Below are 25,816 nucleotides of genomic sequence, written 5' to 3'. Positions count from 1 at the left end.
GAACAAGGAGCAATGATCTCAAGTTGCAGTGGGGGAGGTCTAGGCTGGATATTAGGAAAAACATTTTCATTAGGGTGGGTGGTGAAGCACTGGAATGGGTTACCTAGGGAGGTGGTGGAATCTCCATCCTTAGAGGTTTTTAAGCTGCGGCTTGACAAAGCCCTGGCTGGGATGATTTAGCTGAGATTAGTCCTGCTTTGAGCAGGGGGTTGGACTAGATGACCTCCTGAGGTCCCTTCCAACTCTAATCTTCTATGATTTGGTGGGTGTAGTCCAGAAGGCAGGTTTTGCTAGGCAGATGGGTGGAGACTGAGTGTCTTCAGGGCTGGGGGGATGAGTAAGGGGCTATGAAGACTTTGATCTGCAGACTGCTGGTTCTAATATTGTACATGTCAATAGTGCCCAGTGTTTGGTAGCCTATACAAAATGGACTGATGTCCAGTCAGGTTCCTAGTGGACAAGTGTTAATCACCCCATTAAGCAGTCTACCTCACAGCTGAATGGACCCTGGAGACAGAATTCTCCTCTTGCTGCTAGAAGCTGTCTTTCCACATTGGCACCAGTGAACACCAGCAAGGGGTGTTGTGGGGAAGCCTGTCTTGATACTACACCTGTTTCTATGGAGAAATAGTGGCCTTCAGTCTCCAGGACTGCCAATAATCCTTTCACCACCATTACACATAAATCTACATGTATATTAAGCTTTATGGGCCAATCCCCTGCAGTGCCGCTGCCCCGTCCTGGCATTTGGAATAGGTGGTGGTTGATGTTTGCATGTCATGTGCATTAATCTGGTCATTCACTTGCCTTAAATTCCTGCTGTGCTGTGTAAAGAGCCTCCTCCTTTTCAGAGATGCCCTGAGCTGTTGGGCAATCTGTGCTACCAGCAGTCAGTGGCTTTGTTACAACTTCAACCCATCTTTAATCATCCCAGTTTCAATTTTTGTTCTTGAGGTTGTGGTGTATTGAAAACAGTGTTAAAATTATAAGTTGCTACTTTAAATGTCAAGGGTTTTTCTGGGTCCTGCTTGCAGGCTAAGAGGGTCTGTAGAGAAGCATGCAACCTGGATTTAGTAGCAGGCAATTTGCAGACAGCCTATAGTAAGATGGCAGCAGCCTGCTTTGTCTCTCTGTTTTGCGGTTTTGGTTTCTTCTGAATTCTAAGAGAAGAAGTTATGTTGCAACCTTCCAGCAAGAGTATTTATGGTTTTATCTGGCTTCTTTGTGTGGATGTCATGAGACATCACAGGGAGGCACCAACAAAATCTATTCCTCGTTGCTCTTGGCTTGTCACTTTGCCCTGCCTAAAGCTGCCCACTTGGTCACCAATTTTTCCTACTGTTTTCAGATCAGCAGTTGCCATTTATCAAGGACGCCCCATCTGTCAGACATGGCTCCAGCGCTGTGGCAGTTTACAACAGCCGTCAAGCAAGAATTCCTGTTGGCATGATGGTGACTCCAGAGAACCTGGTGGATGCTCTGGTGTACACATGGGAGTCTAGCACAGGCAGAGGACAACTGAACTTTCTTGGCCCATCACACTTTGTGCCCTCTGCGGAAGAGAGGTGAGGTAGCTTCTGGTTCCAACATGTTATGAGCCTTCCATTGGAAAAGGTCCCCAGGTTTTCTGTGCCTGGAGGCTCCTGCTGGCAGAAGATAGATTTGAAAGAGCCTTGAGCATTTTATCTTTATACCCTCCAAATCGGACCGAGGTGAGGACTGCAGAGCTGAACTGGATGATGCAATGGAAAATGTAATAATGGGAACAAACAGGCTATACCAGATGTGATCTGATGTCTTTCTTCCCTTAGATGAAAAAAAGAATGATGCAGATGAAGTCTTACACACACTGATTGATTCAAAGCAAAACCAAGCCATAAGTCTGGGCCATGCATAAACTGCATTTCCAACGTACCAAATAATAATGGGAAGCAAACTGTTAAAGAAATTAAAGTGAAATAATTCTCAAATGTTAATTCCCCGATGAACAAATTCTCTAAAAACTTAATAGTAAAGAAACCAATAGGATTCTTTAGAAATAAGATTTTCATTATTTAAGAGTAATTTCTAAAGAATCTCATCTCTGCTATAGGATTCTATGGGCTGGGCTTAGAATTTTATACACAAATAGCCTATTCTTGATTTTAAAATGTTGTAGTTTTTTCCATAAGGGATATTTGTTGCATCATATGAAAAACACAAACTATTGCAAAACGCAGAAAATAATGATCAGCTTTGGCTCTAGCCAAACCCATTTGAGTAGATCTTAAATTTCAGCCAGAAAGTGAGTAAACTCCCACTTGTTCATTGAAATGCTTTGCTGCGTATATATTTGTCAAGGAAAAAGGAGATGCATTAGAAAAATGGCAGTAAAGTCCTCTGCCTCCTGAAGTGGCTATCAGCATGCCTCTCCTTTCCAAGGCAATTGTTTGTAACTTAGTTATCTGGTCGTCATCCTTTCAGAACGAAATCTGGCATGTGCTCCTGCCCCTTGCAGTAGAAAAACTTTCTTTTTCATCATGGGGAAGAATAGAAGCTGCAATGCTGCCAAGGGGGTGTGTGTGTGTGTGTGTGTGTGTGTGTGTGTGTGTGTGTGTGGTTTTTAAACCTCGGCGTGCAGAGAAACTTGAAACTCAAAGGTAAAAACAAAAATTTCAGACGGCAAATAAGCACTCCAAAATGAAAGTGTTTTTTTGAACAATCGCATGATTTTTGGGAGCCTGATTCATGATTTTTTAACACTGGGGGTTGGCAATAGTGGGGTTGTTACCTCACTTCCTAGGTGCTTCTCTGGAAACCAGAATCAAGCTGTCCAAATCCAAGTAGCCCTTCCTATGGCCAAAGACTCTCAACTATTCTGCTCCTCATCAGGGTCGAGGAGATCTCCATTCTTAAAGGTTTTTAAGGCCTGGCTTGGCAAAGCCTTGGCTGGCATGATATAGTTGGGGTTGGTCCTGCTTTGAGCAGGGGGCTGGACTAGATGACCTCCTGAGGTCCCTTCCAACCCTATTCTTCTATGATTGGTTAATCCTGTCTCTAAGACACTGGCAAAAGCTGCTCAAAACATCTTCCACAAACGTGGCTGTCCTAGCAAGCTCTCCGCCATCTTGGGTGAGCCTCCCCATTGGCTGAAGCTGGGCTTCTGAAAGGGAGGTTGTGGCTTGAATGTCTTGAAGAAGCCCTTGAAATGCTGTATTAGTGAGACATGATTCATTTCTCTTGGGGCCAGGCCTGTGGCTCTGAGCCGCTGCTCCTGCTGCGATGTGAGTGACGCGCTGGTGTATGCCATCTCGGATCCTACACCTGGCTTGGAGAACAGCTGCCCCCTCAAGTCATTTGCTGTGGATCTTGACATGTGCCTGCTGACACCCAGTAAGGGGAGCTCTCAGGGCACTTGGTGTGGGTTTGGGGAGGGGCCTGGACGGATTTGAGGGGGAATACTTTTGCTCAGTATCCACCCTCATGTAGCCCAGAAGATGTGGAGAAAGTGGGGAATGAATGCACTAGTGCAACCTGTCAGTGTGAAATATGCTGCATTCAGAGGTCAGGTGTGTTGTGCATGCATGCGCACACGAGGTGATGGGACCCCATGCCCCTCGGACACTAGGAGTAGCAGTTCTGTCACTAGGCAGGGCAAGGTATTTTATTCCAGGCACCTCTCTGATCAAGCTGTGACTGAATGCTCATCTTGAGACTTCTTTTGCAGCTCTGTGGAAAGTCCACATGCTTTTCAGCAACGACAGGAAATCCTCCCTCACATCTCTGGTGATAACTGGGACACGGTTGGAGAAACCGAAAGCACACCACCCTGCCCCAGCCCAGCAGGGCTGATACAACACGAGCAAAATGTTTGATGTAGCCCTAACCCCTCAGGTCAGCAACAGGGCATAGGCCAGTGTCCTAAGACCCTGCTGTAAGAGACCTTTGATTTGTCACAAACTGAGCTATGGTCAGTGTGGTTCCCATGTCCGTGTCTCACTGTGGTGCCCTGCATCCTGCCAAAGTATCCATTATTTCATAGACTTTAAGGTCAGAAGGGACCACTATGATCATCTAGTCTGACCTCCTGCACAATGCAGGCCATAGAATCTCATTCACCCACTCCTGTAAGAGACCTATGACTGAGTTACTGAAGTCCTCAAATCACGGTTTAAAGACTTCAAGGTACAGATAAGCCACCAGCAAGTGACCCGTGCCCTATACTGCAGCGGAAGGCGAAAAACCCCCATAGCCTGCTTGGGGAATGGGTAGGACAGCAGCCCTCTGCCTGTGTTCGGACAGCTTCCTTGGTCTGTCAGCCAGATGGGCAGCATGGCTTTCCCCTTTCCCTACCTTGTGCAGTATTCCCAGGCCTGGCAGCTTGGGACCCAGCTCTGATCCTCTTGCTGGTCTTGTTTCATTGCCATTAGCACCTGGGTTCCCATGGGAGTGGGGAGCATTCGGTAAAGCTGACACACAAGTCTATGAAAAGTGAGGCCCACAGACTGGCAGAAATATCAGATGTTCCAATAAATTAGAAACCTCCCAGGGGAAGGGCGTGAAGCGCCTCATGAACAGTTTGGTATGACCCTGGCCCGTGGAGGTGACATCTGAATGTAAATCAATGTCCATGTCTCTGCCATGTCTGGCCTGTAGAAAATCCAACTCTCGTCTCAGTCCCTGAATTCAGTGGACAAGGCCTCAGGACAAGCTCATGCCAGTATGAGGAGGGTGGAATCCCCCGCAAACTGCTCTGTCATTCTGTCCTCTGCACCCTTTAGCTGTGGCTATTTCTAGGACCTCGCATCCAAGCAGTAACCAGCCCCAACCCTGCCTTGTCCCTGCTGAGATCATATGAGGCTGGGAGCTTTTAGGGTTGTTTGGCTGTAGACTCATTACCAGAGCCAGCTGCACTTTAACAACATCTCCTCCTCCTCCCCTAGATTGCTCTATGTGGACCCCAAATCCTGAGTGGGCGCTTGACAGCATGGAGAAGGCATTAACGAAATCCATCGAGGTGAACTGTGCCTGTGGTGTCTCCCAGTTCTATCTACAAGGTCAATACCAACTTTATCTCCCCCTCCTCCTGTTCCCAGCCCCCGTGCTGGCCAGCCCACATACCCTGACTGAAGCAGAGAGGGTGGGCACTTTTTTCTCTTCCTGGTGCCTCATGAGAGTAGTGGCAGGGCAGCCATTTGTGATAAAGGCCATGGTCCCTTCCCACACCACATGCTTCACTTAGAGGCTGGGGAAAACCAGTCTCCTTCATCTAGCCTTTATGGTGCCTCTGTCAGGCTCAGAGCAGAAGAGCTAGCAGGAAGCACAGAGAGAGTATCAGCATCTGCCATTTGTGTCTAACTCCTGCTGACTCTAATGGCCGTTAAGCATTGTCTGTGCCTTGGGGGGGAAAAAACCCTTCTCCTACCTGTTTAGCCTGAAACAAATAGTTGATACCCAGCTTCTGACACACTTCTCCGAATCTTGGGTAGGATTTGACCAAAGTGTCTACCTGAAGCCAAATTTTTGGTACAGCCCCTCTTGGCGTGTTACACCCAACGCTGGGCTATGATAGAGCTCATCAGAACTGTGGTGAGTGTTAATGCACGATAGCCTGGATGGAAGGGGCATGCAAAAATCTGTATTGAATGACTCCCAAAACAAGTTTCAGAAGCAAAAATCACTTTGGGTGTCCTCCTTGAAACACCTTACCAGGGCCTGATTTCCAGCAGGCGGGTGCTCAGCACTTTCTGGAAATCGGTCCCTGTTAAGGCATCTGGGATAGAGACCCCTTAACAGAGGCACCCAGAGTTACTTGTTGCGTCTGAAAATGTAGACCAAGCCAGCTCTGGAGCAATGTAAGAAGCATTATTTATCAGGACGTGAATTGCTCCTGTTTTGTTTTGTAAAGCTGATAACTTGAAAGCTACTTTCTATCCATGTCAGTTTGTCAAGATGTATCCCTATTGGCCTTTCTATAACGAACCAAGCAGAGGGGGCACAAAATTGAACTCTGAATGGGAAATGGATTACAGCCTGGCCTACCGCCTCTCCAGAATGAAATCAGAGCTGGGCTGAGGGAGGCAGTGCATTGATGGGGACTGGGTTTGCATTTGAGCCACACTGGTTTGGGATTTGATGGCACTGCTATCTCAGTTAAAAAAGTCATGAGAAGTTTTACAGGTTTGGGGGTAGGGAACAGTCTGTCCAAACTGAACCAGAATCTCTTTTCCTTGCCTCCCGGCAGAGCTTAACTTCACCTGCACAGACTCCATGGTGCAGCTCTCAGGCCACGTGTGGGCCAAGTCGCCGGAGCAGCAGTATCTAATCCTAAACTGGCGCAGGGACTTCCTCACCAGCCTCCATCCCTTTCCTGTGGATGGGAGAGTGCTTAAAATGAACAAAGAGTGTGTCACTCTGGACAATGCAGGGGCAACGTCACACAGTAGCCGTGAGTAACAGGGAAACACAAAATGAGTCGAACAGGCTTGCGTGCAGTGGATCCAGAATGCCAGCTCTAGAGTAGCCATGTTGGAAACTGAACACAGATTGGGGGGTGATCTAGAGCAGTGACTTCTAGACCCTCATGTGCACAGACTGCTCTGCTGGAAGCCAGTGGGGCCTTGCAAGCGACAAGTAAGATGATCCAGCTTCTCTGAAGTTCAAGGTGATGTGCCCGTCATGTCCCTTAATGCCTTGCTGGAAGGCACTCTGGTATCATGAGGATAGTCCCAGTATAAGGCCCTGGATAGAATACAAAGGCCCAACCCTCGAGGGATTTGCTAGGATACAGAATGTCACAACCCGCAGTGTCTAACCTGCAGTGAGTTCACATGCAGCAGACTCCTAGCCACAGGCAGAGGAAGCAGAGAAATGGCCCTGCATCTGGTGGCACGTGCTCCGAAGAGCACAATCAATGCAGCTCTCTCAGCGCAGAGCGTTGGCCTGGTGTGTTATTTGGTGACTAACAGCGAGGCTTTGTTGTAGCCCTTGGGATACACCTGATTTTACAGGAGTTAAAATGGGGGAGGGGGGCCTCCATCTGGAGCTGTTCCACTTCTTACCCACCCTGTGCCCCACCAGAACAACACACTGCCAAGGGCCAACAGCAGGTCCAAAGGGTGAAAGTGAAAACAACAATGCTGTGTAGTGAGCTTTTCCCAGGCCTTGAGTGAGGCTGAAAGAGAGTGCTGTGGATGCTATAAGAAACCTTGCTCTCCTGAGGTGCAGTCTCTGCTAGATGAGAAATACCTTGCCTAATTCTCCACCTCGCTCCCCTTTTCTTTTCCCACAGCCCCCTTCCAGGCCTGGAAAATCACCCTCTTTGTCCTGGGATCTGTCCTGCTCACACTCATACTAGTCGGTGGAGCCCTCTATTACTTTAAAAGGTAAGAAACCATCGTATCTCCTCCTTGCCACAAGTGACAACCTCCCTACCGCATCATGTTGCAGTGATCCTGCCCTTCCTAGGGGGCTTCCTGCTGTACCCAGAGCCCTGTGTACTCCACAATAGACTGGATCCAAACTATGCGGCAGGGTCCGCTGGTGCAGCAGACTGCAGCTTCTGCATCGGTTTCAGGTAATCTTGTAAAGGAAGGTTTCAATGAGTTCAGTGGTTGCCCTATTAACCTTGTCTGTTGGCTGCTGCTCTGACTGCTTGTGCTGACAACCTCCACCATAGTCAGGGGGAAGCTGGAGGGTGTGGTAGCAGGATAAGGAAGCATGGGGGCTCCTGGCAGCTTGGGGTGAGGGAGAGGATTCTCTTAGCACAGGGGAGGAGCTGCCTCTTGTCCTTTGAAGGGCAAGAGAGAAGTGACTTCCTGCTTTGTGGAACTGACTCAAATGACTAGTTCCTATCTCCAAAACTCTTGGCAGCAGCCAGTTTCTCTGGTGCTATTGTGGTATCACTGGCAGACAGGTACGTGGACGGCTCTGCCAATATTAACCACAGTGAAACTGTTAAAGCCTTGAAAATGTTATCCTTTAAATGCTATTTGTAACTAGAGCAGAGTAGTTCTTTTCTCACCAACTCTTCCCAATTTGTTCAAATATTTTCAATTTGTATATTTGATAGGACACTCTCTAATCAGTTTCACTGTCTCCCAGCGGACCATGGGACAAACCTGTAAATCTCAATAGGGGAGTAGAAAAACGCTTTAAACATCTCTTTCAGATGAACTTTAAGTATAGCCCGGTTTGGGGGAGGGGAGGGGAGAGAGAACAGGACTTAAAAATGATTTCCTACAAAATCAGCCAGACATGCACTCAATTTGTATTTCTTGAACCTAATAATGTTATGTGCATTGTCATCAGTAGGCCTCAGAGTTAATACTGATAAGCTGGCCGGGGATAGTGGATACCTCCAAGCTTTGTCTGTACACTAGGTTTGCATTTGGAAAGGTTTTTTTGAAATGAAGGCTTAGCTTTTGTAGTATTGTAATGCTAGGGCCACCAAATTGCTGACCAGATGACCCTGCCTGTATTAGGTTGTGTGCTTAGAGGCTCTCTCTTTATCCACCTGCTATGAAGGAGCAAAGTAACTAACCTGCCTGCATTTTCACCCTCTTCTTAGACACCCCCTGAATTACACCACCATTGAAATGAATGACAGGCGACAGATGGCAGCAGACTTCTGACTCGTCAAGGAAAAAATCTTCACTGACAAGATCCATTATCAGCAGGGTGGCTTGTATCTTAAGGTGAGCAAGCCATCTGTCCAGGACTCTCCCCCACATCAGCACTGTTGCACCAACCCCCGCTACAGTGAGAATGGAACACTCAGTTGAAGTGCCTGGATTATTTTTTAAACTTGGATTGGGCTACGACTGACTAAAAGGTTTAAAACCGGGCTCTGTGAAGATTTCTTCTTGCCGAAGCTTGGGATGGCTGGAGAACTTGAAAAGCCCTGAGCTGCTGTTGATAGGTGCTCCAGGCCTTTCACAGGCCCTGCCATTCTGACAACTGTATAATGGGGCATGCAGCAGCACAACCCTAAACGCATTTGCATGAAGAGAGGATGGTTTTGCATGTGATTAACACAAAGTTTGCCGCTAAGGTGGGCTGTGCAGAAGCTTCTCTGGTTGAGAATGTTATTTCTGGCCCACCAGGGGCCTGGCTTGGCTGTGTCTAACCCCACCACTGGGGGATTGTTTTATGCCCCAAGCACTGTCTTTGGTACAAGACATTCTTCTCATTCCTAGGCGGGGCTGCCAGGACCAAGAGCTGCCTGAGCAGGCAGGCATTGGAGCAGCTGCTTGGTAAGAGGAAAGGACTTGGGGCTGGATTTCCACTAATTCCCCTCTTCAGATGCAATAGGGGAAAACTCCCTAGCAAACAACATGAGCTCAGTCCTGATTGCAGATATGGGCTGCTACTTCCACCCTCTATTGGTCAAACATTAAAATACAGGGTTCAAAGTCCTGGAGCTCAGCATATTGCATAGCCCTCTGCTGCCAACATACTCCTGCCAGAGTGCCCATTTGGCCATGGCTGGAAGCAGTGCTTTGCCCTGCGACACAAACCCACCTAGCCAGGTCTCTCAGCCCCACTCCGCCAGCATTTGTCCCCACTCCGCCCTGCATTACATACCTGCCTAGCCATCACTGATAGCCTTGTTCCACCCTGTGTTATGTGCCTATTTAGCGGTGTCTGACAGCCCATCCCCACCCTGCCCTGTGTTATGTGTCCGCCTAGCTGGGGCTGACAGCCCCATGTCATGTGCCCGCCTAGCCGGGTCCCAGTCCTGCTCCACCCTGCATAACCTGCGCCCCAGCCACATCAGAGCCCAGCTCTAGTCCACATTAGGTGCCCACCTCTGTGTCCAACAGCACCACTACGCCCCATGTTGCATGCCCGCCTGGCTGTGTCAGACAGCCCTGCTCCAGGCAGGATTACATGCCCATAGAGCTAGGTCTGCCCTATGTTACATTCAGGTTTGTTGGGGGGTTTTTTAATTGTAGAGCAGCCACGGTACAGCCAGGGAAGAATGGGGCTGTTTGGCTGGTGATGAACTATCACAGCGATCCTTGCTTTCCCTCGGATCCTAGGGGAAGATCAGCAGCATTTAGTCTGAAGTGCAATGAACTGAGAAGTTCCTACCTCTACTCTTCTTCCCCCTCCATGCTGGTCCTGGCCGGAGAGTCCCATACCCTCATCAATCCTGGGGCGTGAGTGCAGTTCGCGTAGATGCACAGGGCTGCCATGAACACTGGGTAATGATCCATGCAGCTAATCTGCACTGCCATAGCTTCACTGTTCCACCAAATGAGCTAGCCAAGGTATGTCTACACCAGCTGCAATCAATCAATCACACCTCAGATTGCATGGAGTCCTACGTGGGGGAAGGTGATGTACGAAATACAAACTAGCATGCGAAAATAGAGCCGAGTCTGTTTCTAGAGCATAGGGTGTATAGCCTTTATTGAGCTTATTTCACTCTCCATGTGCCACTCTCCGAAAGGAAAGAAACCCAAGTCCCTGGTCCTCACGCTTGCTCTGAGCAAGGAGAGAGTGATGCCTGCACCCATGTTTTCTTTCCAGTGTACCAAGCTGCTTGGCTGTAGCCACCCTCTCAGCTGCTGGAGTCCCATACCCCTGGTCTTGGGGCTAATGGGCTACACCAGTATGTCATTTGCTGTACATGGTGGCTAGAATTAAGGCTTTCATTTAGCATGTGTTAGTTCAGCTTCCCATCAGTATGTCTCTTCCTGTGGGCAGCAGGTTGGGATTAACTAGGCCAAAGCAGACTGAGTCTCAGAGTTACTGACGGCCTTCCTCTGCCCTATCTTCCGTTCTTTCAGGGAGGCTCCTAGAGCTACAGTTTATAAAACGCTAGTGCCTGCTTCTCTTCACTCAGCCACAGCTACTTGCTTGGGAGCCCTTTATTCTTCTGCTGGGGTGGCCCATGCAAGCTGCTTTGTCTGGAGCTAGCTCCATGCCACTCTTGTACCCAGGCCCACGTAAGCATGCTGGCATCAGCCTCTCATCAGATAAGCTCCATCTTGAATTGGCTGAAGTTTGGCACTGTGGGCGAGGGATCTGCCATGCTGCTGAAAGGGACACAGGGCTGGTTTCCTGGCACTGTGCCATGGCTCATGGTAGAGCTGAGCTGCCGAAGCGTCGTCAGCACCTCTTGCTGGAAACTCTGCTGCTGCTCCTGCTGGCGCTCCATGTGGCACTGCCTCTCTAGCACCATGTGCATTGCATGTGTCAGTTTCTGCACCTCTGCATGCACGGCCTCCAGCTTCTCAGCAATGGCCTGTGGGCTGGGTGAGGAAGCCAACATTTGCCCACCCCACCCAGAGCTCTGAGCACCTGGAGGACAGGCTGTGTTAAGCAGAGTCGTTTGAGTGCCGGTGTCTTTGACCTGGAAGAAAGATCAGAAATGCAGTGAGGGGCCTTTTCCTATAGAACCAGCTGGGCACAGACCTCTATAGTGTGCATTCAAGAGTTAGTGGTGTGAACATGAGCGGAGGACTGCTAGCATCATCCCGTTACATCCCACTGTGATCTGACCTGCACCCTCTCCTCCATTGTCACTGCTATTCTAGCCCTACCTACCATCCAGCCAGCACTTTCAACCTGGCCCCTCAGTAACAGCCTTCCAATGTGCAGAACTGGAGAATACCCTCACTTTTCAGAAAGCCGTAAAGGACTGTATGCTTTGGCCTGCTAGGAATGCCTCATTAGGGAGGAAGAGAAGGGGCCATGAGACTCTCTTGATCTGCTAACCTGGAGCCTATAGTCAGTGACCTTTCTGGAAGGCAACCAGCAACTTCTAGAGCAGATCTGGGCCTTCAGCCAGGTTCTCAGTGGGGCTAAGGCAGTCAGCTGGCAGGGACCAGATACCCAATGGGGGCACGAACAGCTTTTAACAAGGCACTCTGGAGTGGGGCTTCCCATGAGCGTAGCCACATGCTCCTCTTTCCCCACCCCAGCCCTCCAAGAGGGTACACCAGAATTCACTTCTGCAAGCATGATTCGTGGGGCAGGGCACAGGTGCGTTGGCCATCTCAGCAACAGTAGATGGAGGCTGGGCCTAGTGGCCTTCCCAGATCCAGAACGCCAGGCCTCTCTCAGATCCAGCTTTGCCTGTGCCTGGCAGTTATTTGTTACCCTGCTACTTACCCAGAAATGCTGCCATTAGGTCAGTAAATGTTAAATCAATCTCCCCTCAGCCTTGGACATTCCCCCACTATCTCTGTGTCCCACCAGAGATCAGCGCCCACTCCTGGAGCCATTAAGAGTAGGTGGCCACGCTGCTTGCAGCTTTGTCCCAAGGAAGCCTGGCAAGCCAGGCAGAATGTGTGGTGCTGACCCTTCCTGGCGTCCAGGATGGTTCATTCGCTCGATGGGCTAGTGCCTACAGACAGCACTGGGTGGTGATGGGGGGGTGTGCGTCTGAGGTTACTTACGTGGGCACTGCGGCTCCTAGAGGCTGCCATGACAGATGGGCTCACCCTGGGAGGCTGACTGGCTGGCTGCACCCCCACCAAGAAGGGCAGGACAGTCGCAGAACCAGATGGACTCTGCCCGTTGTGAATGGTTGCCTGGTCAGGGTTAGAGAATTACAAGCATCACTAGTGCTTGTCAGAGCCTCAGTTGTGCAGACTCGTGTTCAAGTGAGACTCAGCCCTGACCTACAGCTTCTCCTCTCCCAATGCATCGCACTGTGCCCTGCAGCACCACTCGCAATCCTTGGTGTCTCCTCCCCACGCAGTGCTGCGGCTGCCCCTCAGCCCTGCCCTGCGGGGCCCCTTACCGCTCCAGCACGGACCTCAGTGAACAGGGACTACCCCTTGGGCCAGAGTCTGTAGTGATTTTGGGGACCACACTTGTTCTGTAGAAGCCCACAGAGCAGGGGTCTCTGGTCTGGCTGGCAGCACGCCACCCAAAACTCATGTCTCTCCTGCCCTCCTGTTCAAGACGGCAGCACAGGTGTTGCCAGTTGCAGTGCAGCATGGGTCTGTAGCCAGTAGTAACGAAGTCCCAGCCTTTCCCCCTCTGCTATGCAGGGATAACAGAGGCAGAGAGAAGGCAAGTGATTTGTCCAAAGCCATGCGGCGCTGCAAACAGACCTCAAGGATCCTGAATGGGCAAAAATTCAGCCTGCTGAGACAAAGTGGGAGGGGAGCTTGGGGCCCCAGTCACTGACTCCCTCGGCCTCCCATTGCATTTGCCAGACTGCATGAAGACAGCTGCATGCCTCTGGCTCCCATGTGCCCCCCCACCCAACTCCATGGAGCAGGCTATATGAAAGGGGACCTCAGAGAAGCCCACAGTCTGCGTGTCCCTGCTGAGCCCTGGAGCCTGGGTTCCCACAGAGCCATCCCAGGTTGGGGACCATTACCAGCCCTTTAAGGACAGCCTAACTGTAAGCTGATAGGTCCCTCCCTGAGCGCATTCCCAGTCATGCCAGGCTGGAGAAGGGGTTTCTAGCCACAGGTCGTCCCATCTGCCTCTCCCAGCCCTGTACCTTTTTCTGGAGATGGATGGCCCTGTCCACAATCTTCTTCTTCACAATTAAGGCTGGATTCCTGGCAGGTGGCAAGAACATCCTGCCCCTGCTGGTCAGCTGATGCTGCACTGTGGCTGACGGGAGCAGAGCTGGGCGGCTACCCAAAGCCGAGGACCGAGTCCCAGAGCAGTCATCACCTGGATGGATTGGCAGAGTAACCGGAGATAGAAGCCCCAGGAAACGAGATCCTTGAACTGAGGGCCAGCCTTTCCTCAGCTCCAAAAGGGAGTAAAACCCCTTCAGCTGGGGATGATGTCCTTCCATCTCCATCATGCACCTTCCCGCCCCACCTCACCTCACCAATGCACAACGGCCTACAAGTCCTGTCCAGCCAGCCTGGGTTTGGAAAACAGGGATGTGAGCAGAGACCCTTGGTACACCATGGCAACCCATCAGGTTGCTTACAGAAGGGGAGAGGCCTAGCTGAGGCTAATGGACAATATATAAGAAAGCCAGGGCTTACCGTTATTAGGGGATACCTGTGTCCCTGGAGATGGGCCCATGGTCACCACAGGCACCTTCTCAAACTGTCCACCATCCTTGCACAGCGACGTCACACTGACTATTTTGATGCTGTCCTTGCTGTCTTGGCTGTCATTGAGATGTGGCTCCTCGCAGCTCATGGGGGCTCTTCCAGGGAGTGCTGGGGGCCTGGGAGATGGCTGCCTGCTGCCCCTGGGCTCCACCTGTTTGCTCTGGTCAGTCTCATTTTCCTGCAGCAAGTTCCAGAGCTGCTCGTCCTCCCAGCCAGCTCGGTTGATGGCCATTCTCCTGCTCCCCCGGCCTCCAGCTGGCTGGGGGTGGGAGGCTCCCGGAGGCTGGGCCGGCTCCACATTCTTACGCTTGAGGAACAGGTAGACAGCTTGCGGGGTCACCCGGATATTGTCCAGCTCTAGGACCTTCTTGATTTTGCGGAAGCTCAGCCCGGCTTTGCGCAGCTCCACTATCCTCCTCTTGGCGTGGTCGTCCAAGCGGCCCATTGCTCGCTCGGCAGGACAAGAGACATGGATCAAAGCCCTTCCCGAACCACTTCTTCGGGCTAGTCACCTGTCGCTACATCCTTAGTTGGGACTCCTGCTAGTGCAGCCAGCTTGGCCATGCTCCTCCCATGCACACCAGAGCAACATTACTTCTGTCCCAGCAGCCAGCTAAGGAGACAGGGCACTTGGGGTGTAGAAACAGAGGTAGTATCTGTGGCTAAAGAGGGCTATGATCTAACAGCTACACCATGCCTTGCAAGTGAAGAGGTTAAGCCTCTGCTAGTTTTGTGTCCCAGGGCTGCCTACAGTACCCATGGCCCTTCCTGGAGTCACAACAGCTCCAGCTTGATAGCAGCTGCAGGATGCTTCCCTGGTCATCGGGGACATGGAAGGATCCACTAGTTTCAGGCTTGCAGCTTCCTGTGGGTGAGGAGCAGGAAGGAAGTGGCACAGCAGCTGAGCGTATCCCTGGTCAAAGTGGAAAGAGAGGCACTCCCAGCCCGTTAGAATGAGACTGGCAGCCCAGCCATCCTGGGCCAGGTCACCAGCTGCAGGGTTGGCTTGTGTCTCATGTACCAAGCTGTGGATCCACTCCTTAGGCTCAGCTAGCTGCCCTTAGCCTATAGGTGGATGAAAAAAAGAAGAAAGGAGATGGGGTGCATCAGAATCCTTGCAGTCTCTTTTCTGAAAGTTGTTGTTTTAAAAAAATCCTCTACCCTCCTTTAAAGAACAGCCGGGAACATTGCCCATCACTATTAAAAATTGTTATTGTGATCCCAAGGCCTTAAAGCACAATTGGCCGGGGCAGCCAGGGCCTGTCATTTCAGATGGGACTCAGTCATTCTGTTTGGCATTGAGTATGTGAATGCCCTTTTCTGAGGCTGGAGGAAGAGAAGACAGTGGGGAGGAGGTGATAACCCACTAACTGTTGGGATGCCAGCTAGGAGCCCTAGTGGCTGAGTTCAGATTTTGGTTCTTGAGTGCACGTGGCATCCTACTTGCTGGAAGTGGCCAGTTCAGAACTGTGTCAAATTCCACCCTGATAGCTCTGGGCCAAATTCAGACCAGCAAACTACAGGCCAACTGTTGTAGATCTCCTGTGGTTCTGGCTAGGTTTGGTTGCACTATACAGATTGCACAGAAAGACTGGCTATTTTACTGCTCCTGCTCAGGAGGGAAAAAAACAGGCTTGCCCAAGAGAGTAACAGATTCTCTGTCCAGGCTAGACATTAATCCAGCTATTTCCCCCATGGCTGTAAAACAGTGTGTACTTTAACAGCTCTGGTCTACCTTATTTCCTCTTTAGCCTTTGTTTATACAGATCCCGCTGCATGCTTCCAGCTTTCCTTTACCAAACAAGCAGCACATTTCCAAGGGCTGTGTTCTCCACATTGTTTTTATTGACAGAGCTGCGGCTGCTTAGGGCTCAAAGATGGTGCAACACAGCTGACCGAGTTACACATTTATTAGAGAGACTTTTGCACTCTTCTAGTATGACCCTTCCAGAGGTTCATTAATTCATCTTTTGGGAACAGAGCCAATCAACTTTTTAAAGGCAGGTAGCTTTCCTGATTTGCAGTTTTGAATTTGCTGGAGTTTCCATTAGAAACCTCCCCCTAGTTAACTAGTTTGGTTTTGTGGTCAGATAGTATCTGTAACTGTGGAAACTGCCAATTATTTACGGAGACTGAGTAAATGTAACTCCATTCTGTGGTGTTTTGTGTTAAATGTAGGACACCTCTTATGCCTCCGATAACAGAAGCCAGGTTTGTGTTCCAATGGTCCCACTCCCCTCTAGACAACTGAAACTCCAAACTCATTGATACACACTGTAAGCCGGAAATCAAATAACTTGCTGGAAAAAGAGATTTCTGTATTTCTAGAAATAGAGAGTCCCTGGAACCAGTGCTTAGCCCATTCCCTGACCACCATCACCACACTAAGACAGGGCTGACAGAGACAAGTTTCCAGAGTAGAAGAGCTCCATGCAGTTTACACTGCATGAGTTTTTCAAAGCTGGTCTTGTCTACTTTGCCTGGATATCAAAGGTCCCATGGCCCTTTTAATAGCAGAGTTTTGGCACAGTGTATTTGATCAAAACACCCCTTTCCTTCACCTACCTGGCTACGTTCCACAGAGCTGCATTTCAGTTGTAAATAGATAAGGCCTGATCATGCAATCAGAACTGTGCAAGCAAAACCCTGTACCCATGCAGAGCCACATTAACAGGCTTCTGTGGGGAAGTAAGGATCCCCACCACACACATCCATCTGCAAGACTGGGGGCCATGTTCTGTAAAGCACTTTGGATCCTTTAGGATGAAAGGTGTTACAACAGATTTTCTTTATGCAAGATTTAAGTTTCATCCTTCAAGTGGTTTATTGCCAGACCTTTTACAGCTGACTGGACATACACATTTGATGTCAGCAGCTATATTTTTGTTAAGGTCATCTAGCAGACCTGGTCACTCAAAGGGTTACATTCCAGATTAACTCATAGCTATGAGTTACTTACCCAGATGTAAACTTTGCAGCTGGATAAGTTTAATGCTCCCTTTTGTGTTTATAGCTTCTGACAAATTTATAAGACTTTACTCCCCTAGAATACACAAGGCTGTCTGATTCTGAACTCACTACAGCAGTTTGATGCTGGTGTAAATCCTTTTAGTTTAGTGGAGTCACTCCCAATTTCCACTGTGTAAGCAAGGGAAGAATCAGATCCTACACGTTTCCCCTGCAAACAGATCATCATGGTGCAGTGCTACTCTCTATCTCCCATGTACTAGATGTTTTCAGGATGGGCAAGAGGAGGATGGCCCCAGCATCAGCTCCCCCAAATTAGTGGGGCAGGTAGGGAACCCTGCCTTGGTTGTTGGGGTGTGGAATTCTTCACAGCACACCAGCAACCACTCTGACCATCACACAAGGAGCAGCACTGATGAGCTGCACGGGCCTGTCTATGGAGAGATTTAACAAGGGCAGGGAAACTTAATTACTCCTTCATGGAGGTGTACCATAAAAAGTCATACACCTCCCCAGTCACTCCACTGCTGCTCAGGTGATATATGAAAGGCCACTCTGTCTACTAGAAAAGGAGGGGAGAATGAATGCCAGACCCAGCGGTGATCCAGTCTGCAGTGATGTGTGGCTGGGGGAAGGCAGTGAAAAAATCCAGTTAAAAAAGAGAAGGTGTAATTAATTTCTTGGCAGCTGACCAGAGCTGCCTTATGCTAGTCACTAACAATCTGAACACACACTCAAGAACTTGCTGTGCAACAAATGGGACAACAGGTCCTCCAAAGTTCTCAGTCATTAAGGCATGCAGCTCAGTCAGATAGAAATGCAGTTTAAAAGGTTAAGTGGGTGCATTTCCTCCCACTACACGTTATCGCTCACTTAGGCTTGTCTATACTTACCTTGGTGATTCGGCGGCAGTCGACGGGAGTTACGCAAAGCATGCAAAGAACTTGCATAACTCCCGTTGACTTCTGTGCTTCTCTTCTGCGCACAGTCTTCACTGCGCTGCGCCGATGGGAACCGTGTTCTCATCGATGAAGCACTACGCCACTTGCAGGGGTGGCTTAACTGCGGCGATTTCTGGATTGACGGAATGGTCAGTTAAGTCGATCTGACAGCGGCGACTTTGCTGCCATCAGTGTAGACATAGCCTTAGTACAAAATGTAGCCCAAATTGGTGAAACATGCAGCAACCAGAAACAAGGCAGCAAATGCAAATACTGCAGTGCTGTCACAGTGCCTAGATGGATCAGTAAGGTCTATCAGGGACAGAAAGTCACATACTAAAAGTATGCAGATTAAAATCAATAAAAGCTGAATTGCTTGATACAGTAGAGGACAGTTGTGCAAAGTATCAGAAAGTTATGCAGCATGAGGAGAATATGCAGTGTTTCCTGAGCTAGTCAAGGGACAAATAGAGAGAAAAAGAAGGGGTTAGCACATGGCGATGAATCTGTAGAGAAACTACTGGAAAGAATGGCTGGATCCTCATGTCACCTGAACTCCTGAAGGTGGCAGCTATGACTAACGTTTAAGTCTAATTTCAGAGAGTCACCCTAATGCTTTGGTTATTAGTTTCACAGCCTGTTCGTAAGGACAATAGCCAGAACCACACCCTGTGATCATGACACAGGACTATGTCGGGAGAGGGAGAGGGAGAGAGAGAGAGGTGTTCCTGTACTTAGCCATTTCTCTAATGACCTTACAGCTACCAGAAAAGGTTCTGTAGTGTTTTCTTCAGCTACCAGGATCCAAATTAATTTCATTTGAGTATCCTTTAATTATTAAAAGGTCTCAAAAACCATGACACATGACGAAAGAATGAAAGAAATTGGTTTTGTTTAGTCTGGAGAAGAGACGACTGAATAACACGAGATAATAGTCTTTAAATACGTAAAAGGTTGTTATAAAGAGGAGGATAAAATTGTTCTCCTGAAGCACTTAGGACAAGACAAGACATAATGGGGCTTAAATTGCAGCAAGGGAGTTTTAGCTTAGACATTAGGAAAAAACTTCCTGTCAGGAGTTAAGCACTAGAACAAATTGCCCAGGAAGGTTATGGAATCTCGGTCATCAGAAGTTTTTAACAAGAGGGTAGATAAACTCATGTCAGGGATGGTCTAAACAATACATAGCCCTGCCTCGGTGCAGGGGGCTGGACTAGATGACTTATCAACGTCTCTTTCAGTCCTACATTTCCTGGTCACACACTTATGTACAAATCCAAGGAAACCCAACACTCCCCCTCCAGTTGCTGGAAGAGAAGTGCAGTCTCTTTATACATCCCTCCACTTGATCTCCTGGCTGCTAGCAGGATGATTAGAGGGCATGCTGCTACTGTACCCCTCTCAGTCTCCTTTATAGTGAGTGGCCTTAGGTTTCCCTGACAGCAGCAGACTGACCCTGACCCGTTCTTATCAGTTTTGCTGCTTTCCCACAGGGTTCTAAATAGCTGCAGCAAAAACTGGCAAGAGTCTGGTCGGTTTTCATTCTGCAGCAGCTTGGAAAAGCTCTGAGTAGCAGCAAATGTATTGGAGCCAGTTGACAGTAGATCTAAGATGACAGCACTGCATTGGTTTCCACTTGATTCATATTTGGAAAGTTTTCTTGCAACCAGAAGGGCAAAAAACACTGTTTAAAAAATGAAACATTACCATTAATTTCTGTGGAGTTACTCACTTGGGAAAGCCTCTTACTAATGAAGGTGAGTGGACTGGGCATGGTTGCATAGAAATGCACTCTTAACAGGGCAACGCCTCAATCTTTGGTAGCACTGGGAGGGAGCACAAGTGCTAGCGTAATAGCTCCATTTACAATTATGCCTTTTGAATTACTTGGGGCTCCATCCCTATTTCAGAGGCTGCTGGACAGTCTTCAAGGGGCATGAAGATTTCCTAGCATCTTACCTGAAGGATGTTTTCATTTACAGTACTGACTGTAGATGAAGAGTACTGACTAATTGGAGAAAAATCAAAAGGATTCAGCAAGCTGGGTTGATGGTGTTTCAAGGAAAGGTACACTGGCTCAGGAAGAAATTAAATATCTAGGATGTGCCTGTCATGCTAGCTGGAGTGGCTCACAACTGTGAGTGCCAATCTCAGGTCAAACTGTCAGAAAGCAGGGCAGACCCCCCAAACTGGTGGTATAGTCCATAATTAGATTTCACCAGGCCAGTAACAATTGTACACTCCTGGAACACTATCAGTCTTACCATGGAGTCACAGACAGACAGACAGTCCCCTTAGGCACTCCAGCCTATTCTTCCACCCAGACAAACTGGACTTAGTGATAATGGTCACATAAAACACAACAAACAAAATCACACCACATCAATTTACTCCCAATACCAAAGAATCAGTCACTTATCCCAGATTAATTACTTTGGAAGTCAATTCTCTAGAAAACTAAGAAATGAGTTACTGCGAGATTAAAGCAGGTAAAAAACATTAACAGGTGAGCCAAAGTTTGTAAATCCAAATGATAGCAGTTGATGTAATAAACTGTTAGTTTCTCAAAAAGTCTTTTCAGAGAACCCAGATGTTACTGGAGATCTCCACTTTGCATTTGGTATCTTCCTTGTAAGAGTCCAAACAATCAGAGATGAAGGATCATGCCTTTGAATCAATATTTATATCTTCTTTCCTCAGATAATCTGTGAAGTGTTTTTACTCACTCCCTGGCTCCTTGCTTTGAAATGAGCATTTTCTGTTACAGTCATTAAGTCCTTTCATTATCATTTCACAAGGTTTCTTTGAGGAGTAATTTTAGTTACAGGGTTATACATAAATGCAAATATTTTTAATAGCAAACAATCCATCAGTTATCATGAAGTTTACACATTAAATACCTTCTTGTGTTCACTAACACACACTGATCTATGGTTATTTAATTACAGGGTATACATAAGGTATATGTAATGTGATAGCAAACAACAGGATATAGATAGGCGAAAACAATACAATTAGCATCTCCTTTTATCTCTATTAACATACAAATGAATTAGTCTATGCATTTTACTACTTTTTACTATTTGCATTTCTTGATATTCACACACAAGTGAATTGGTCTATGGTTTTGGTTTGAGCTGGTCTGTCAGCATCACAATGTCCTAAGCCAAATCTTGATGAAACTGTAGAAGAAAAACAGTCCCAGCTAGTCAAGAATATTTGCTATTACAGACTTTATGGAACAGAGATTAAAGTCCTTTCTGGGTTTGGTAGTCTGGCCCAGGCAATTCTTAGCACAGTTCTCCACTTTGCAGTGCTTTTAGTCAAGCCATACTGTGAGCTACAAATCATACAAAGAACTAACAAAATGGAACCATTGCTAACTGTGAAGACTCCATCCAAGCCCAAAGAGAAGTCTGTGCAAACATTCTGTGTTACACGGTCCATATTTTCTCTACAATATTAGTTATTCAGGCAGCTATTTTAGGAAAAGGCCTAGGAGCAGGATTGTTACAAGAGAGAAATTGGTTATCAGAAGAGCAATTAGCTGGATGAATGAAGATGGTGCCGACTCATTCTCTTCTAAGGAAGAGCATCATAACAAGCAAGATCACTTTCCTGTCAGCCTTCAGTATGTCAGAAGGATGGACTGCTGGTTAAGGCAAAATACTTGGAAGTTCCATTCCTAACTCTACTACAGTCGCTTTCTCTCTCTAGCCTTTGAGAAGTTGTTGGGATGCCCTCCCAGATCTTCTCCACTCAGCTTATCCAAAACGCCTCGCCCGGTTCTGGGAGAATCTTCATCCAGGTCTCTGGGATCCAAACACTCAGCTTGACTCCAGCTACCTTATTAGGCTCAAAGGTTTAGGTACAGGGTGATACCATAATTACAAGTCACACCCCACTGTGACAGGACCCCAGAGTACAAACTGGAACTGTGGGACCACTGTGTCCCCTTAACTCTCCAGCCTGGGCTGTCTCTTACAATGCTTTGCTAATGACAAGCAGCCAACCCCTCCAGGTGCTGTTATCACTCAGCCACCAGCATACAGAGAAACACCAGCTAAATTGCATGAATACACTCAAAGCCACTCACGTACTATACACAGGAAACACCAACACATTCTCCCAACCCCCAGCAATATTCTCTTGAACAAAGCAAGCTCATTAATTAGTTTGCCACTTCAAAGGCAAGTGGACATGCACCAGCCTAGTAATCTGAGCAAATTCCCCAAGCACTTTAGACAAACTCACTGGTAAACATTCAAATAAGTTTATTAGCTACAGAAAGACAGATTTTAAGTGATTATAAATTATAGTTAACTATCTGTGACCTTTATGCCTAAGAAAATAAAAAGTGAACAGGCATTCTAAATCCTGAACTATTAAAGTAAGCAAGATTTGAATCAAAACAGCTTTTCTCACCCCACTGGATGTTGCAGATAGGTTACAGTTCTTAGTACACAGGCTGAATTTCCTTTTCAGCCTGGGACCAGTTTCCTCAAAATCTTTGTCTTCCCAGCATTCTTGTTACGTTCAGCATAGGTGGGGTAGGAGAGAGGTGGTCTCATGATGCCACTGTCCCTCATTTTATACTCTCAATTCATGTCCCAGAAAAGATAGTGGCCCAGGCATATCCTGGTGGGCTTTCCCGAGTCACAGAGTTGAGCAATCCCTTTTGTGTGGTGCCTGAGCACCTGTCTCTTACAGGATTGTAAATTTCTTGTTTACAATTCCCCTGCTGGTCAAGGGCTGGTCATGGTCACTTAACACCTGTTTGGGTATGGTCACCCCTCTGTCAGCACTGGCAACCCAGCTTGAGTGGGCATCTCCTGGACACACAACATATTTCAATATCAATCACATAGCAGAATATCATAATTCCATATACGATGCACATATTTTGACAGGACAATTAGTTTCAACAGATCATGATGTTTCATATGGTACCTTACTTTTGTATGAAATATCACAACCATATACAAATGATGAATTTGAGGGTTACAGGGTGCTATTTTGAGGCACACACCCACAGTACACTGTTTATATAAATTTTTCTTAGCTACTAACATCTATACTTCTTGAATCTAATTAGTTTGGACATGGTATGGATCATGTAAGGACCAATCGCTTTGTGTTCACCGTATCTATATTTCAAACTTAACAATTCAGGGTATTCCCACATATCTCAATTAGCCCGAAAACACAGTCTCCAACACACAGCCTGTCACACCCTTTTTTACAATCTTGCGCTCAAATTAAGCTATATGCAAGTTTACTCATGCCCAGCAAGATCTGGGCCTACAAAAGTCAATTTCTCTGTGCTTCACTGTCACAGTCTGTACAATGGAGTATAGTACTTCCCTACTTCACAGAACTTTGGCTAAATTAGTTTGTTTTTAAAGCACTAAAATCCTTCAACAGAAGGTATAAAACATCTTGAGACTATAGAGAAAAGGCGTGTTATGTAATTTGAAGTGTGATGATCATTTTTCACACTTGTGTAAAAGCATACAAGGTAGTTTGCTGAGGAAGAACCACATTTGATCTTAAAGTTAGACCATCTAACATCACAGATCAGGAAGAAAGCAACATTCCTGCCAAAGTGGATTTCCTGAAACACAAGAGGTTGTGGGCCAATAAGCCCAGTGATCCAGCAAATCCACCATATCTGTTTGAACAGGGCACATCCAAAAATTGCATGAGGAACAATTGCCAATCTATTACTGAGCTAGCTTAAAAATGCTATGGCAGCTTTAAGCTTCCTAATTTCCTCCACATGCATGTGATTCTGAAGTAGCCCTTGCAGCTTTGGGAATTTAAAAATAAAAGTACACACTCATCCCATACACATCTCTGACTTCTTGTATCCCCTGCACATGTCTAAAAGATATGTAATGCTTGTTCCATGTGTTGGGATCAGGAAGTTTAATATTCAGCAAGCATATTCGTACACAGGTAGGGCACGCTTTATAAAGGTCACTGAAAAAACCATTTGTCACTGCACATTTTTAGGCCCAGCTCCTACATAAACAAACTGGTTTTCAACTGCATTCTCACCCATGTACAGTACTAGAAGTTACAGGTTGGTTTGTTTTTGAACTAGCAGCAAGACTGTTGCAAGGAACAGTTTTAAACCATGATGGTGGAGGTGGACAAAAATCCAGAGGCTCAGAGACTAGTTAAAAATAAGCTACAACTGCTAGGTAAATTCTGGTTTTTCACCAAGTTGACAGTGTCGACGTTCTTGGAAGGGTACAACGTTCTAAAGAGAGGGAAGGGAAATGAGGAAAAGCCTCCTCTGCACTTTCAAACATATATGCCTAGTGCCCACCCAGGTGGGCAGCCATTAGAAATACAGGCCCATCTTAATTCCCTGCAGTGACAATTTGGTCCCATTATTACACATACAATTAAGATTAAAGGTTTCCGGCTTTCAGAGCAGATAGGTAAAATCCTCCCCACCTTGCAGTGTTTACTGCCCACGTGACAGGCGATCACATCCTCTAAAGCCAAACAGGCACCTCACCCTTTAGAGCACGTGGAGAGTCACACAACTCTGATCTTAATAACAAACACAACAGGGTCGAAAGTGGCTGCAATGAATGGAAGCCATCAGCAATGAGCGGCTGTACAATGAGATGGCAGCGGGATGTAATCGCTGTGCAACAGGCAGACGCGATGCTGCACGGTCCAACAGAGCAATGCCAAGCCATCCATGTGCTGGGCAAGTGCATCTTTCCACCAGCCGCTTCATAACACAGCGAACATGAAACCCGAGCGGCTGGGCGCGCTGCACAGCCGGTGCACGGGATCACACAGAGCCCTTGCGGTAAGCATCGCCGTGCCACGGGGCTGGGATGCGGGGGAGCCGGGCACGGATTCACACAGCGACAGACGGCGCGGGCGCCTGGGCACAGGGCTCAGCCGCGGCCCCACATGGGGAGAAAAATACACTTCAGCGGGGCCTGGAGGCCCTGGGGGGACCCTGCCCAGGCTGCAAGCCCCGTGGGGGGGTGGGGGAGCGGCCGAAAAAATGCTACTTAGGCCCTGGGCCGGAGCGCACAGCGCGCTCAGGGACCCGCCCCTTCCCAGCAGCTTAACGAGCGGAGCGGCCCGAGCCTCAGCCAGGCCGGCAGCTCCGACCCGACCCGGCCCGGCCACGCTCGAACACTGATCCCGCAGCCCCAGCCCCGGCCTCCGCCGTGTCTACGTACAGCGCGTGGGAGCTGCCCGGTCCGGCCCGGTCCCTCCAGGGCACGTGGAACCGCTGCCAGCACAGCCCAGCCCTAGCCGCCGCCGCCAGCGAGAGTCAGGAGAGGTCGCAGGCCCGGTTGGCTGCCCCGCTCTGTCTGTCTGTGGCCCCGCCCGGCACCAACTCGGCTGAGGCCGCAGCCAGGCGGCGCGGTTTGAAAAGCGGCTGCGGCTGCTTCGCTCTTTCTGCGGGCAGGGGGCAGAGCCGCAAGGGATGCCGGGAAGGAAGGCTCCCGGCCCAAGGGCGGAGGGGCCGGCCGGGGGTTTGGGTTGGTGTGCGCGCGCGCGCAGGGGGAGGGGCGGGGCTTCGGGCGGTAACTGTTAGTTCCTGGACAGCTGAGCTCAGCTGTTTCCCCCGCGCCTCCCACCCTGGCCACAGGGGCGCGGCGCACAGCACCGCAGAGGTCTCGCTGGCCGGCCCGGATCGGCTCTGTCACTGAGCAGCCTCCCCCTCCCTCCCAGCATGGCCAGAGCCACCGGCAGCAGAGGGAGGTGCCAGAAGCCGGCGGGGGGCCGCTGCAGGCTGATCTGCCCCCCTAACCCTCCCCGGTCTCTCGTCCTGATCTCTACAGAGAGAGGGGAGTAAAGCTTGAACCCGGAGCTGCTGGTCCGGGCTTTATTCAAAAA

General features: G+C 48.6%; 2 protein-coding genes across 6 annotated transcripts in view; one reads left to right on the top strand and one right to left on the bottom strand.

Moving 5' to 3' along the window:
• Nucleotides 1-10,215, top strand: part of LOC137155237 (uncharacterized) — a 31,273-nt gene extending 21,058 nt beyond the window's left edge. For 3 of the 5 annotated variants that reach the window (XM_067551436.1, XM_067551437.1, XM_067551438.1), the window contains exons 9-14: nt 1,349-1,565; nt 3,230-3,372; nt 4,923-5,036; nt 6,224-6,427; nt 7,271-7,364; nt 8,549-9,170. In XM_067551436.1, the coding sequence (XP_067407537.1) occupies nt 1,349-1,565; nt 3,230-3,372; nt 4,923-5,036; nt 6,224-6,427; nt 7,271-7,364; nt 8,549-8,612 (836 nt within the window). In that variant the 3' untranslated portion in view covers nt 8,613-9,170. The other 2 variants (XR_010920390.1, XM_067551439.1) reach the window with 2 other exon arrangements.
• Nucleotides 10,216-10,367: 152 nt separating this feature from the next.
• LOC137155238 (uncharacterized) lies at nt 10,368-25,501 on the bottom strand. The gene is made up of 5 exons (XM_067551440.1): nt 25,153-25,501; nt 13,956-15,092; nt 13,451-13,629; nt 12,390-12,524; nt 10,368-11,341 (listed from the first exon to the last, which is right to left on the bottom strand). The coding sequence occupies exons 2-5, from the start codon at nt 14,470-14,472 to the stop codon at nt 10,961-10,963; spliced, it is 1,212 nt and encodes a 403-aa protein (XP_067407541.1). The 5' UTR covers nt 14,473-15,092; nt 25,153-25,501; the 3' UTR covers nt 10,368-10,960.
• Between the last annotated feature and the right edge of the window lie 315 nt (nt 25,502-25,816).

The sequence above is a fragment of the Emydura macquarii genome, unplaced genomic scaffold (assembly GCF_026122565.2).
Source record: "Emydura macquarii macquarii isolate MOO-44397 ecotype Brisbane River unplaced genomic scaffold, CSIRO-AGI_Emac_v2 contig_1348, whole genome shotgun sequence".
NCBI lineage: Eukaryota > Metazoa > Chordata > Testudines > Chelidae > Emydura > Emydura macquarii.
This window is presented reverse-complemented; position numbering and strand designations above follow the sequence as displayed.